The 12,245-nt window shown below is 36.1% G+C and overlaps 1 protein-coding gene and 1 long non-coding RNA gene across 2 annotated transcripts; both read right to left on the reverse strand.

The window, feature by feature from the left end:
* Positions 1-230: 230 nt before the first annotated feature.
* Positions 231-1,226, reverse strand: LOC118753605. The gene is made up of 3 exons (XR_004994823.1): positions 1,028-1,226; positions 538-711; positions 231-466 (listed from the first exon to the last, which is right to left on the reverse strand). It is a non-coding gene; the product is annotated as an uncharacterized LOC118753605 (long non-coding RNA).
* Positions 1,227-8,535: 7,309 nt separating this feature from the next.
* LOC118753606 (putative uncharacterized protein DDB_G0286901) lies at positions 8,536-9,975 on the reverse strand. Its single transcript, XM_036488487.1, has 2 exons — positions 8,765-9,975; positions 8,536-8,706 (listed from the first exon to the last, which is right to left on the reverse strand). Exon 1 carries the CDS (start codon positions 9,894-9,896, stop codon positions 8,991-8,993), a length of 906 nt encoding a protein of 301 aa, XP_036344380.1. The 5' UTR covers positions 9,897-9,975; the 3' UTR covers positions 8,536-8,706; positions 8,765-8,990.
* Between the last annotated feature and the right edge of the window lie 2,270 nt (positions 9,976-12,245).

Here is a 12,245-nt window from a genome sequence, read left to right on the forward strand (position 1 = left end):
AGAAATGTCGTCCTGAAACTTGTGGCAAATATATCCCGCTAAATGCTTGAGTCCGTCTAGCTCTAAGTCCTCGAATTACGCTTCTTCAACCGGCCATAGTTCTGCATAAGAACTTTAGTTCTTCAGCAAAATACCAATAAATATGGTAAAAAATATATGTGTAATTATTAATACAATACATTTTTATATTTAAGCTGAATGAGATAGATAGACATTTATTTTAAGTTACTTGTAAGCGGAGGCTGCGTGATTTCTATGTCTGGCGTATCATCCTCTTCTACATTAGCAGAATCAAATAATACGCCCCTGTTGTGTCTTAGCAGGTATAGTCGCAGACGGTACTTGAACTCCTATTGGTCAGGGTGACCATGTAACCCGCCTTTTTACCGAATAATCCCGAAGAAATTTTCGAGTACGTCTTGGTTCAGTCGATACAACTTCAACGCCGTATTACTTTGAATGATTCCTAGGGATAGAGTAAGAAAAAATAACAAACATTTAATGTTATTCTTGAGATAAACATATGTATTAGTTCACCTTTTTGGAATGGCAGCAGACTAAATTTGCCAAGCACCCTCATATTTTTGACTAGTTCGATCATCTCGCTTAGGATCTTGTTTTGCTCCTCGATCGCTAAACCGTAAGCAAGACAGCGTTCCTGGAGTCGGCGTGAGGCACCCTGACGTTTAAAATGTCAAACCAGTAATTTGTCTAAGGAGTATAATTTGAACGTGAGTTTTAATATTGAGGTTTAAATATATCATTACCTTAAGCAAAAAGCATTATGAAAATAATATCAATTTGTGAATTAAGGTAACGATATGTAATATGGTGAAATACTGTGGTTGTTCACGCCCGCCTGATTATCAGGTTATCTGGTTATGTGGTTATATTTTTTATTCCGTTTACAACAATAAAATACAATACAGAATAATAATTTTTAACCAATTAACATGATAACCAGGCAAGTGTGAACAACCACAATATATAATATAACAAATTCATAATATAATATAATAATACATACTGTTTTGAATAACTGCAAGCATTCGGTTCAGTTTTGGTTCTGCAAATGACCCAGACTTGCTGCCCTTGTTATGGTCTGCGCCACAGTATGCGAAAATAGTTTCGCTGCCGTCTTGATCTTTTGGCGGTGAGCTCCAGCCACGGTCAAGTTACTTGCAGAAATCTTGTGAGTTATTGTCAAGTCCACGCTTGTAATTGACTATCAGGCCGATTCTGAACAGAAAATCCCTGGGAGTTTTCTCTCTTTTCCCTTTCCTCCTATCATGAATAAAAATTCCCTGAAGAGTTTTTATTTAATTGACGGAGTTGAGTTGTCAAAAAAGTGTCAAACAGTTTTTTTTTTGAAGCCCGAATTTCCTCTTCCCAAATTTTCGCGGAAAATGCTACTCGCTGAGAGAACACACTCCCCGGGAACATTAAGAATCGGGCTGAATAATTCCAAAATTATTTCCTTTTTCACAGGTTTCCCATTAATTAGGAAACCTTGATCAAGGAAATGATTTCGCAACATAAAATCATAAAAGATTGGCTGTTTCCACTTTGCCATGAGGCCTGAAACATAAAACGTCTTTATAAAGGTTTTATATTCTTTAAAAATCTTGATTGTAATGTTTCCCTCTTAACATCGCTACCTGTACGTAGTTGACGACGAAAAATCATAACAGTAAGATTGTCTTACTTTCATTTCGTTGAAACTCAACACGCATAGCTTCTGTGCCTCGTTCATGTGGGTGGCGGCTGCCAATAACCGGAAGACTGGGGTTATAAGTCCGCGCGAAATGTCCAGTTTTTGCGCCCAACTCTGAAGTGTGCGGACCGATGGGAGTGGAAGGCATTGTTTATATAGCAACCTATGCTTTTGGACTGGCAGCATACAACGATATTAACTTCGCAATATTCTCTTCCGGCCATTTTCGTCGCTTCGACCCAGACTTCAGCTTCGCTATCTGCCCTTTGGTAAAGATGGAAACTAGTGCATCTTCCACATTTTTCATTTCGGCAGCCATTCCATCCTAAAGTTTTTGCAGTGACTCCATTTTCCACGCGTGCCTCTTCAATTGCAGGTCGGACTCCCGTTTCAATGTAGCGAGCTCGGTGTACTCGCATAATGTTTGCTACCTTCGCAATTTTGCAGCACAAGGACCTCCTGAATGCTGTAATTTTGTGACTCACACACCGCAGCAGGATCTATTCCCCACTCAAAAATGGTTGGCACAGCTTCGCGGCGAAGCAATGGTCGACTAGCAATTCCTAAGCCTTTTATTAGATATCGGCACATATAAGTAATGAAAGTAAATTATATTTACCGATGAAATCCTTATCCGTAAAGTGCTTAATGCATATTACGCTGGTGTCCAAATTGTATGGCTTCTTCTGCCGGCACTACCCACTTTCTGGCCAAGGCGTCGTCTTGGGGAAACAAAAAAAAAACTGCATTCGGGGCCTTTACCCCTACGGCTGCTGCAATTAAGCACACGACACGACATTTTTACAAAGTGTTTATATGGAATAAAACTGGTTTTTCTTTAAAAAGCGCGATTTTCACTTGAAATTCACAATTCCCTTTGCCACTTGTTTGTAAGCAAAAATTTTGTTTACTTATTGCCATAAAGGTCAAAGTTGGCAAAACCAAAGTAGCGGTTTCGGGAATGCATCACCTTCAGTTCATTACACCATGTGTCTGATACAATGTTTGACGCCCAATTACTTCTAACGTAACTTGTAACTTTTGATAAAATTTGGTCGTTGTCAGTGTGAGTTCTGACTTTTTCTATACAAACAGGCAATGAAATTACATCTGAAAAATTATGTACCGATTCTATATGAGTTTCATTTGCCAATGGCAGATGTTGTGGAGAATGATGATATATTTTCTGATATTAATTGCTAGTGTGAATGCCTGCTCCTGCCTCTGGATTGTGACCGTGTGTAGTAAATGTTATTAAATCCATAAGGCAACCCTATTGAAATGTCACTGGGGGAAATCATTTAAAAAGTTTTCAATTCATTTCTTTGTCGCACCAGCAGCAGGAGGACGCACAAAAGCGAAATAAAACTCGTGTACCCACGTTCAAGCAAGGAATTTAGTTCTTAGTTTCAACTCCCGCGCGACTGCAACAAATTTTTTATTTCGCTTTTTGGTTTGCTTCGTGGAGTAAAGTGGTCACAAGGAGTTGAGCGTCTATGTCCACGACTAGACGCAGCTGTAGCCATTGAGACGAGAGTTAACGAGCACCAGGAACGGCAGCAGCCCACTGCGTTTCGAGAAACAAGGCAAATTAAAAGGCAGCATAAGGTGAACAACAACTAGTCAGCGGGACCGCGGTATTGGATACCGGTTGCGGCGATGGAAGTGGTCAGGTAAGAAAAATAGAAGTGATTGGGAGAATTTGGTGGTAGGGTAGGAGTTCAAGCATCAGAGGTTAGGTCGTTAGAAGGGAATACGGTACGGTTGTTGAAAATATAGCAAGCAGCAACGCCATAGAACTTAGGTTAAGTCAAATGATGGAGAAAATTAATGCGCTACAGGTCGAACTAGATAATAGCAACCGTCGTTTTAGGGAAAGCCAGGTGCCTGGTGCTAATACTCCACAGTCAGCCATAAATATGGACAATGATGGAAATGCGTCCACATTGTCATCAGTACTGGTTGAATTGGATCGTACGCTCGCAGCAAATAAAACAGATCATCATCGCAAACTACACGACGAATTTGATTGGCGCCCTGAATACTGGTCATTGTTCAGCGAAGCATTCAACATGACATCTGAGGAGTACAGGTACAACGATCATGATCAACATGATTCGTTTGCAGAAGGCCATAAAGGGGAAAGCCAAGGATACTGACGAGTGCCTCCTGATCCAAAGCAGCAACGTCTCGCGGGTGATGAAGACTTTGAATGAACGATTCGGTAGTCCGGATTTACTGGTGAAGAGTCAAATTAGCAAAATCCGTGATGTACCCAATATTGCGGGCAACCGAATTGACTCCTTGATACCGTTTGCAACCAAGGTGCAGAATCTAGCTTCTTCATAAAAGCTGCAGACTGTGATCATCATTTATGTAATACAACACTCATGGATGAAATGTTATTTAAATTACCAGTGCAACGGAGGCTAGAGTGGGCAAGACATGCTGTTACTATTACTCCAAGAACATCAATAATAGATTTTAGCGATTGGTTGTGTCGAAGTGGTAAAATTCCACTTCCTTAATTCAACGGGCGTACCTGCTGAATTCACGCGGAGCCCTGGTGCTCCGCCGGCGCTGATGCCGGCCAACGCCCGACTTGTCAAGGGCAGTGCTGCTGGCTGCTTCTCGCGGAGCCCTGGTGCTCCGCCGGCTCTGATTCCGGCCAACGCCTGCTTGGGGCTGCGTTGGTGCAGGCAAACGTTTGTTGCCCGAAGCTGCTGACTGCACCGATGCCTTGGTGGCTAGCAGGTCGAATTTAATTTAAAGAAAAAGTGCTTGTGTTCGAGTTGAAGGAACGCGGGCGAATGCCGCCAATATATTTTTCACATTTTGACATAAGCCTAGCAGCTGTCATACATATGACAGGGTCGCATTCAAATATCGTAAATTCTAAGTTCTTAATTGTACTAGATTAGCCTAGGGCGTATTCATATAAGGTAGTTTGTAGTAATTCAGTAGGGTTGCAAATTATATGCTTTTATCGCATTACATCACCCTCCTTTGGAAAAAGAAGAATTTGGAAAAGTGATCAATTTTGCCATATTCTTCTTGCCCAAAATATATAATTAGAATTAAATTGTTTTGAAGGAACGAATTTAAGAAATGCTTAGGGGATATTCCTCCCTCTTTCATTCGTTCGTTCAAATCAATTTAAGTTTTGGTAAATATTAGATATTTAAATAAAAGCTATTGTATTTACTAAATTATTATTACTTATTTTATTTATTAAATTTAATTGGCAAAGTATCGTATTTGTAAAATAAATTTAAGTAATTATTTTCGTGAATAACTTATGAGGCTATTTGATTGAATTTTACATAAACACATATTAATTGCTTATGAAAAATGGAATTAAAATTTTTTTGTTTTAATATTTGTATTTAGATTTTCTGAGTTATAATTTTAGCAATGTATGAAAAATGTTTTCGGTTTAATAAATTCATTTCATATTTTGGAACAAAGTCCTATATTATAATTTTGTGGGAAAATATATATATATTTTTTGAGGTAATTTTCGTATTGAAAATGTATACATTTAAAATTATTATTTTTGTTTTGTACAATTTTTATTTTAGTTGATAATAAAAAGAAAAATTAAAGGTAATATATATACGTATATACATATAAAGAAAATTTTGTATTATTTTATTTCATGAATTCTATTTTTGTGTACTGTTTTTTCTTTGTTTTTTGCTTCATCAAAAATTGTGACGTTTACACCGTCAATTTTTGTTATAACGTATGGCCCTTGGTATATGTTTTCATGCTTATTGCGTGGTTCTTTTTGAACAAGAACCCTGTCATTAACGTTAATAGATAACGGACGCGCTGTTTTATCATATATTAGTTTATTTCGAATTTTGTGTTTATTAATTAATTCTTTAACCATTTTGTGCGACTTTTGCATTCGATATTTAACTTCTTTCGCGTAATTCTCTACATTATAAATCGGGTCAATTTTATCTTTTTTTAAATCTTGAGGTACTGTTGCCTTATTCACAAATATTAATTCAAAAGGGGAAAATTTATTATCGAAAACTGTGTTAGTTGTTGTGTTGTGCAAAAATGTAAAATATTTCAAATAAACATCCCAATCGGAAAATGTTTCATTTAAATATGCGCGTAAATATTCATTAAAAACTCTGTGGTTACGTTCGATAGTACCCACAGTTTCAGATTGGTGTGCGGTTGAAAAATCGTGTTTAACCTTTAAAAGTTTGGTTAATTCGGAAAAAATTTAATTTTTAAATTCGGTGCCTAAGTCTGATTTAATGGAATTCATTACACCGTAAGTTAAGACAAAACTTTCGAAAATGGCAGATGCAATAGTTTTAGCGCTTTTATCTGCCACAGCTACTGTTACTAAATACTTTGTTAAATCGCATATAATGGTAATTGCGAACCTATTACCATTATTTGATTCTGGTAGGGGTCCTAATGTATCGATTACAATAATGTCAAATGGTTTGCAAGGTGTTGGCGTTAAAACAAGATTTTCCTTGTTTTTAGGTTTAACCTTGTTTAATAAACATTTTGAACAATTTTTAACCAACTTGGATATATCACGGGCTATATTTTTCCAGTGATATTTTGTACGTAATTTTGCATAAAGTTTTTTAATTCCGCAGTGTCCGCCTGTTATGGGGTCATTATGGTAAATGGTCATTAACTTTAACTTTTTATCATCGTCAGTTACTGTTTCTACCGGTTCTGTTAATACGATTTGTAAAAATTTTAAAATATTATTACCGCTGGTTTTTAAATTAGAAATAGAGAAATTATTGAAAAATATATCATCTTTTGGCCACTCTACTTGCTTAATATTGCGATTGCCGGCTTCAGCATCAAGCCTCAAAAGTAGCTCGTCTAAACAAGCTGTTTCGTTAACATTCGCAATATTAGGTAATTCTTGTTTTTTGTGTTTTAAATGTGCACATATTTGAATATTTGAAATTCTGTTATCTTTATCTTAGCGAAAATGCGTTACTATTCGCGGTATATCTTTTGAAAAATTATATGAAAATTTATCGTAAACTTGTACTGTAGGGCTGTACGTGTTGTTGTTTTCGTTCAGTAATTCTACCGTTTTTGTCATAGATCGCGTTTTCATAGCTAAAACATGTTTTGTCGAGTCTTTTAGTTCGTTAATGGTAATGCGTGAAAGTGCGGCTGCTCCCACGTTTGATTTACCTTTTATGTATTCAATTGTAAAGTTGTATTCTGACAGTTCTAGCTATATTCTAGCAAGTTTTGAAGACGGGTCCTTCATATTGAAAAGATACACTAAGGGTCGGTGGTCAGACTTCACCTTAAAGTGAGTGCCGTAAACATAAGGTCGAAACTGCTTAATAGCAAAATATATAGCTAAAAGTTCTAGTTCTATAATAGGTTTACTTTGTTCTGCTTTGTTGAAAGATTTAGAAGCGAAACATATTGGTAAGTCATTGCCATTATGATTTTGGCTTAATATAGCACCGCACCCGTTTTTAGGAGCATCTACAGTTATTAAAAATTCTTTAGTAAAATCAGGATATTGCAAAAGTTTAGGAGACATTAAGGCTGATTTTAAGTGTTGAAATGCAGTTTCACAAGCGTTGTCCCATAAGAATTCGACATTTTTTCTACTCAGTCTATTCAAAGGTGCTGCCATCGACACAAAGTTAGGTATGAAGCGCCTATAATAATTTGCAAACGCAACGAATCGACGAACAGCGTCTTTATCTGAAGGTTTTGTATACTTTTTTATTGCGTTAATTTTTGAATCGTCTGGCAGCAGTCCCTTTTCTGAGCACTTGTGCCCTAAAAATTTTACCTCAGAACGAAGAAAATTGCATTTTGTTGGGTTTAGCTTGAGATTAAACTTTCTACATGTTTCGAACACTTTAGCTAGATTTTTTAAATGGTGAGTCTCACTACAACCTATAACTATGACGTCATCAACGTACAAAAAAGCTTGATTTGGAGAAATGCCTGAAAAGGCTATTGACATCATTCGAGAACAAGAATTCGGTGCTACATTTAAACCAAATGGTAAATCTTTCCAGCGAAAAGCTCCCTTGTCAGTGCTGAAAGATGTTATGTCTCGTGAGTTTTTATGCAATGGAATTTGATGGAAACCAGAAAACAGATCTAAAGTCGAAAATTATTTTGCTCGACCAAGGTTGTCTAATATATCGTCCATACGTGCTAGTGGAAATTTGTCAGCGATAAGCTTTTTATTAACCGCCCTAAAGTCAACGCACATGCGGTGCGATTTTTGGCCGGATGGATCTTTTTTTGGTACTAAAATTAATGGACTGTTATAATTAGAGGAGCTTGGTTCGATTAATTCATTTCGCAGTAAAGTATCGACTTGTCAATTTATTTTTTCGCGTTGTGAGTACGGCAAACGATAGTTTTTGATATAAACGGGAGTCTTGTCATTCAGTCGAAGTTTCTGTTCGTAAAAGTTGTTGAGTGTCATACGGTCTGTTTTTAAGGCAAATACATCGGCGTATTGTAAACATAATTCGAGCAATTTGTTTTTAGCATATTTTGGCATTTGTTTTTGTAAAGTTGACTTTAGTTCCTCTAAACGTTTTGTGTCTTGGGAAGATTCGTTTATTTTGTAGACATTATAGTTACTTATATCCTCAACTTTGATGTTATAGTTTCGAACGTATTTTACCTCGTCCGTGGTATTATTACTTTTAAAATTGGATTTTTAGTGTCGACGACACATTTTGATGTAAAAACACCAGAGCAAAGCTCGTGAGAGTCTACGAAAACAGGGTTTTTGGAATTAGTCAATTTAAATAAACGAAAAACTTCACATCTTGGAGGAATGACTAAAGTGTCGGTATTTGAACCGTGTACAATTGCTATTTTAGTGCTTTCTGTCCCGATGCCGATAGTTATACTGTCATTTGCGTAGTTAATAATACATCTGTTCGTCTTTAAAAAGTCCTTGCCTAGTATGCCGTCAGAAGGTATATTAAAACTGTCATCTACAACGTGAAGAGTATGCGGAATAAAAAAACCTGATACAACCAAGTTTGTACTTACAGTTCCCAATGTTGTAACCGTTTCAGTTGTTACACCAGTGATGTTTATGGTATTGCTACTGTTAATTGCTGAATTTCTTGCTAAACTGGAAATCTTGATTAAAGAGATGTCTGCTTGTGAATCTACGAGAAACGAGCATAATTTGTAAAATCGGTACAATTTAATTTAATTAAGTCAGAATAGTTAAGGTTCAAGCAGTAAACTGATTTTTCAGGGGTAACTACTTTTAATTGCTTAGCTCCTGCTCCCCCAGTGTTCGCTCCTGAGGGGCATCGGCGTTTAAAAATCGAATATTAGAAGTGTTTCTAGAATTCGAACGAGAAGAGCTATTTCTGTTGCTTGCTGAACGATTGCTTGTGCTATTTCTGTAGTTATTTTGTCCATTGTTAAAGTTGTTACTTCTATTGTAATTATTTTGACTATTGTACCTTGTGTTATTGCCATTATTGTGCCTATTTGTATTGCCGATATTATACCTGAAACTATTGTTGTGATAGCCATAGTTGTTGGGCCCTCTAAAACCTCCTCGAAAACTATTTGGTCTATTTGCCCGTGACCTAAAAGATAACTCCTGCCGCTCTTTGACTTCATTATTGTGTTCTACAATCATTTTTGCGACTACATCTTTTGAATCTGTAAAGGTTGTTGATGCCAAATTAGATTTCACTAGCTCTGAACGGCTGTTCAGCCTGCAACCATTTACTTTCTGCTCTACCGCTAACTCATGGGCTTTCGCTTGAGTCATTCCCTCAATAATTAAAGATCGCTCTAATTCATCAGATAATTCCTCTACTCGCTTTGCAAAATCGGAATAGTTGTTATTAGTAATATGTAATGACGCGATTTTGCCAGAGACAACTTTGGAATTATCTGGTTTGATTCTGCTACGTAGCGCAACTTTTATTTGATCAACCGAAATTATTTGACTGGGTAAAACCTCACGCGCTTTGCCTTCGAGTTTTGGCTTTAAAAATGCTATAAATGTTGTAGTTAAACTTTCATCCGACAATTCTTCTATTAAATTGATTTTGTCAATGAACGAGTCGAGCGATAGGGGGTCACCACTATAGTTTTCTCGGATTATAGATGCACACAAGCTAATGAAAGTTTTCTTTTGCTCAGGTGTTGCCATTTTCCCCTCGTTTGTATATTCGGTAAAATTTATATTCGGTGAACTAATCGTAACGCAAGGCGTTTCTTCAATTTGTAAAAAATCTTTAAATGAAGGAAAAGAACAACTTTTTTTAACGGTGGAATTTTCTGGTGTGCCAGCTGAACAAGCGTCAGCAATGTCAGCAATCGAATTTAAAATATCTTCTTTTATAAGAATTGAAAAATCTTCGGGTACTTCAACTTTACACCCAATTTTTTGAAAACACTGAAGTAGCTTTTCTCTGCACCGCGGTAAACTTTTAATTATAGAAGCTGGCTTGTTTCCTTGTTGTTCCGAATTTTTTACTTGAATTAAAATATCGTTGTAAGTTTCGATTAAAGATTTTTTATATTCGTCAACTTTGTCCAGATTTGTTGAGAGTGGACGGCTTTGAAGAACACGCTTGGTAACTTTTGAAAATTTGGTTGAAAATCTTTGAACACAAGTTCAACATCTTACATCTGGCACACACGCAAAGCAAAAGATCTATAAAAACTATCGAACTATTGTATTATTGAAAAAAAATTATTTGAATAAAGTTGTAATATTTGAAGTTTGGCTACCACGGCATAGAAAATTGAGGAAAACGTTTATTGATAATTATAATCGTTGAAATATTTTACCATATTTCAAACGAAATTCTAAAAGTTGTAGTATAAAAGCACGGCACAGGCGAAAATTCGTATGAAATTTTTATCGAATATTTGAAAAAAAAAGAAAAATTAATGAAAATTCCAAAATCTGACTCTTGCCTAATGTTGCAAAGAATTGAAGAAAAATTTTAGTGAAAACTTTAAATTGTTGAAGTTACGTTTAAAAAAATATTAATATTTGTACCTCACTGTACCACTGAAGCTGAAATTCCAGAAGAAAAAGCAGTAACATATACATATGTGTATAGACAAAAATGTGTATTAATATTTGTATGTATGTAGGTACAATAAGTACAGTAGGTATTAAAAGTATGTTTGACAATCCAAAAGTTTGAATAGAGCAACAAGATTTAGCAAGAATTTGTATGAATATAATGAAAAATATATGAAATACATAATTACAAAAATTTTGTTACATATTGAATTTACGAAAAAGATATTGTGTTGTTTCGCACGTAGTGCATCATATCCAAAAGAATCTGCTGCTCGCTGTTGTTGTTGCTTGTTTTCTTCGCTGATTGTCCCCCGCTGCAGTCTGTACTTAAACGATGCGCTGTCTTGCGTCGCGCCAAGGCTTAGCGACGCTTCCTTATGGCGTTGTGCGCATGCCGTTATACAACGGTTGCATGGCGTGTTTAAGGGTACAGCTGCGGTTGGTAGATGGCGTGGTTTGTATGCCGTTATACAACGGATGTACGACGCGTTTTTACGTATACTAACTGTGGTATGTACAGCACTTTCGCGTTTTCATAGTTGAGATTTTAGGCTTTTTATTTATTTTTTTTTTGTTCAAATTTGGGACCACCGCTTTTTTTTGATTTTTTTTTTTCTTGTTTTAATTTCAAGTTTTCCGTTCTTAAGCCATTTTTGTTTCATAAAGTATTAAAAATTTGGGTACCACCGCTTTTTTGGTATTTTTTTTTTTTTTTTATGACCGTTTACCGATTTTTCCTGTTTTGTATTCAGGTATTTTGTTTTATTTCTTGTTTAGTTCTCAAGTGTTTAATTTTTCAATTTTCTGCACCGCCACCACTTTATATTTTTAATTAACATTTTTTTTTTGTAACTGTTTGTAACCGCCACGTATGTATGCGCATATATATGCATTTATGCGCGTTGTCAGTTTTTGAGTTTTGTAATTTTTGTAAGGATTTTCTTTGCTTTAAATACTTGTACCATGGCTGCAACTACCACCAACAAATTTTATTTCAACTAATTTAATTCATTTTTTTTTTCGTTTTATAGTTTTTTGTTACATTTTGTTTCCAAATTCTTTTTTTTTATATATATATATATGTAGGTGCTCCGCCGGCTCTGATTCCAGCCAACGCCTGCTTGGGGCTGCGTTGGTGCAGGCAAACGTTTGTTGCCCGAAGCTGCTGACTGCACCTATGCCTTGGTGGCTATCAGGTCGAATTTAATTTAAAGAAAAAGTACTTGTGTTCGAGTTGAAGGTACGCGGGCGAATGCCGCCAATATATTTTTCACATTTTGACATAAGCCTAGCAGCTGTCATACATATGACAGGGTCGCATTCAAATATCGTAAATTCCATGTTTTTAATTTTACTAGATTAGCCTAGGGCGTATTCATATAAGGTAGTTTGTAGTAATTCAGTGGGGTTGCAAATTATATGCTTTTATCGCATTACCGTTGCAAGAATTAGCTCGTGTAG

This window comes from Rhagoletis pomonella, unplaced genomic scaffold, assembly GCF_013731165.1.
Source record: "Rhagoletis pomonella isolate Grant_MI unplaced genomic scaffold, Rhpom_1.0 Rhpom_scaffold_02664, whole genome shotgun sequence".
Lineage (NCBI taxonomy): Eukaryota > Metazoa > Arthropoda > Insecta > Diptera > Tephritidae > Rhagoletis > Rhagoletis pomonella.

Bases quoted from the DNA above. Each gene is read 5' to 3' on its own strand.
- LOC118753606 (XM_036488487.1), bottom strand. From the start codon at position 9,896: ATGGCAACACCTGAGCAAAAGAAAACTTTCATTAGCTTGTGTGCATCT.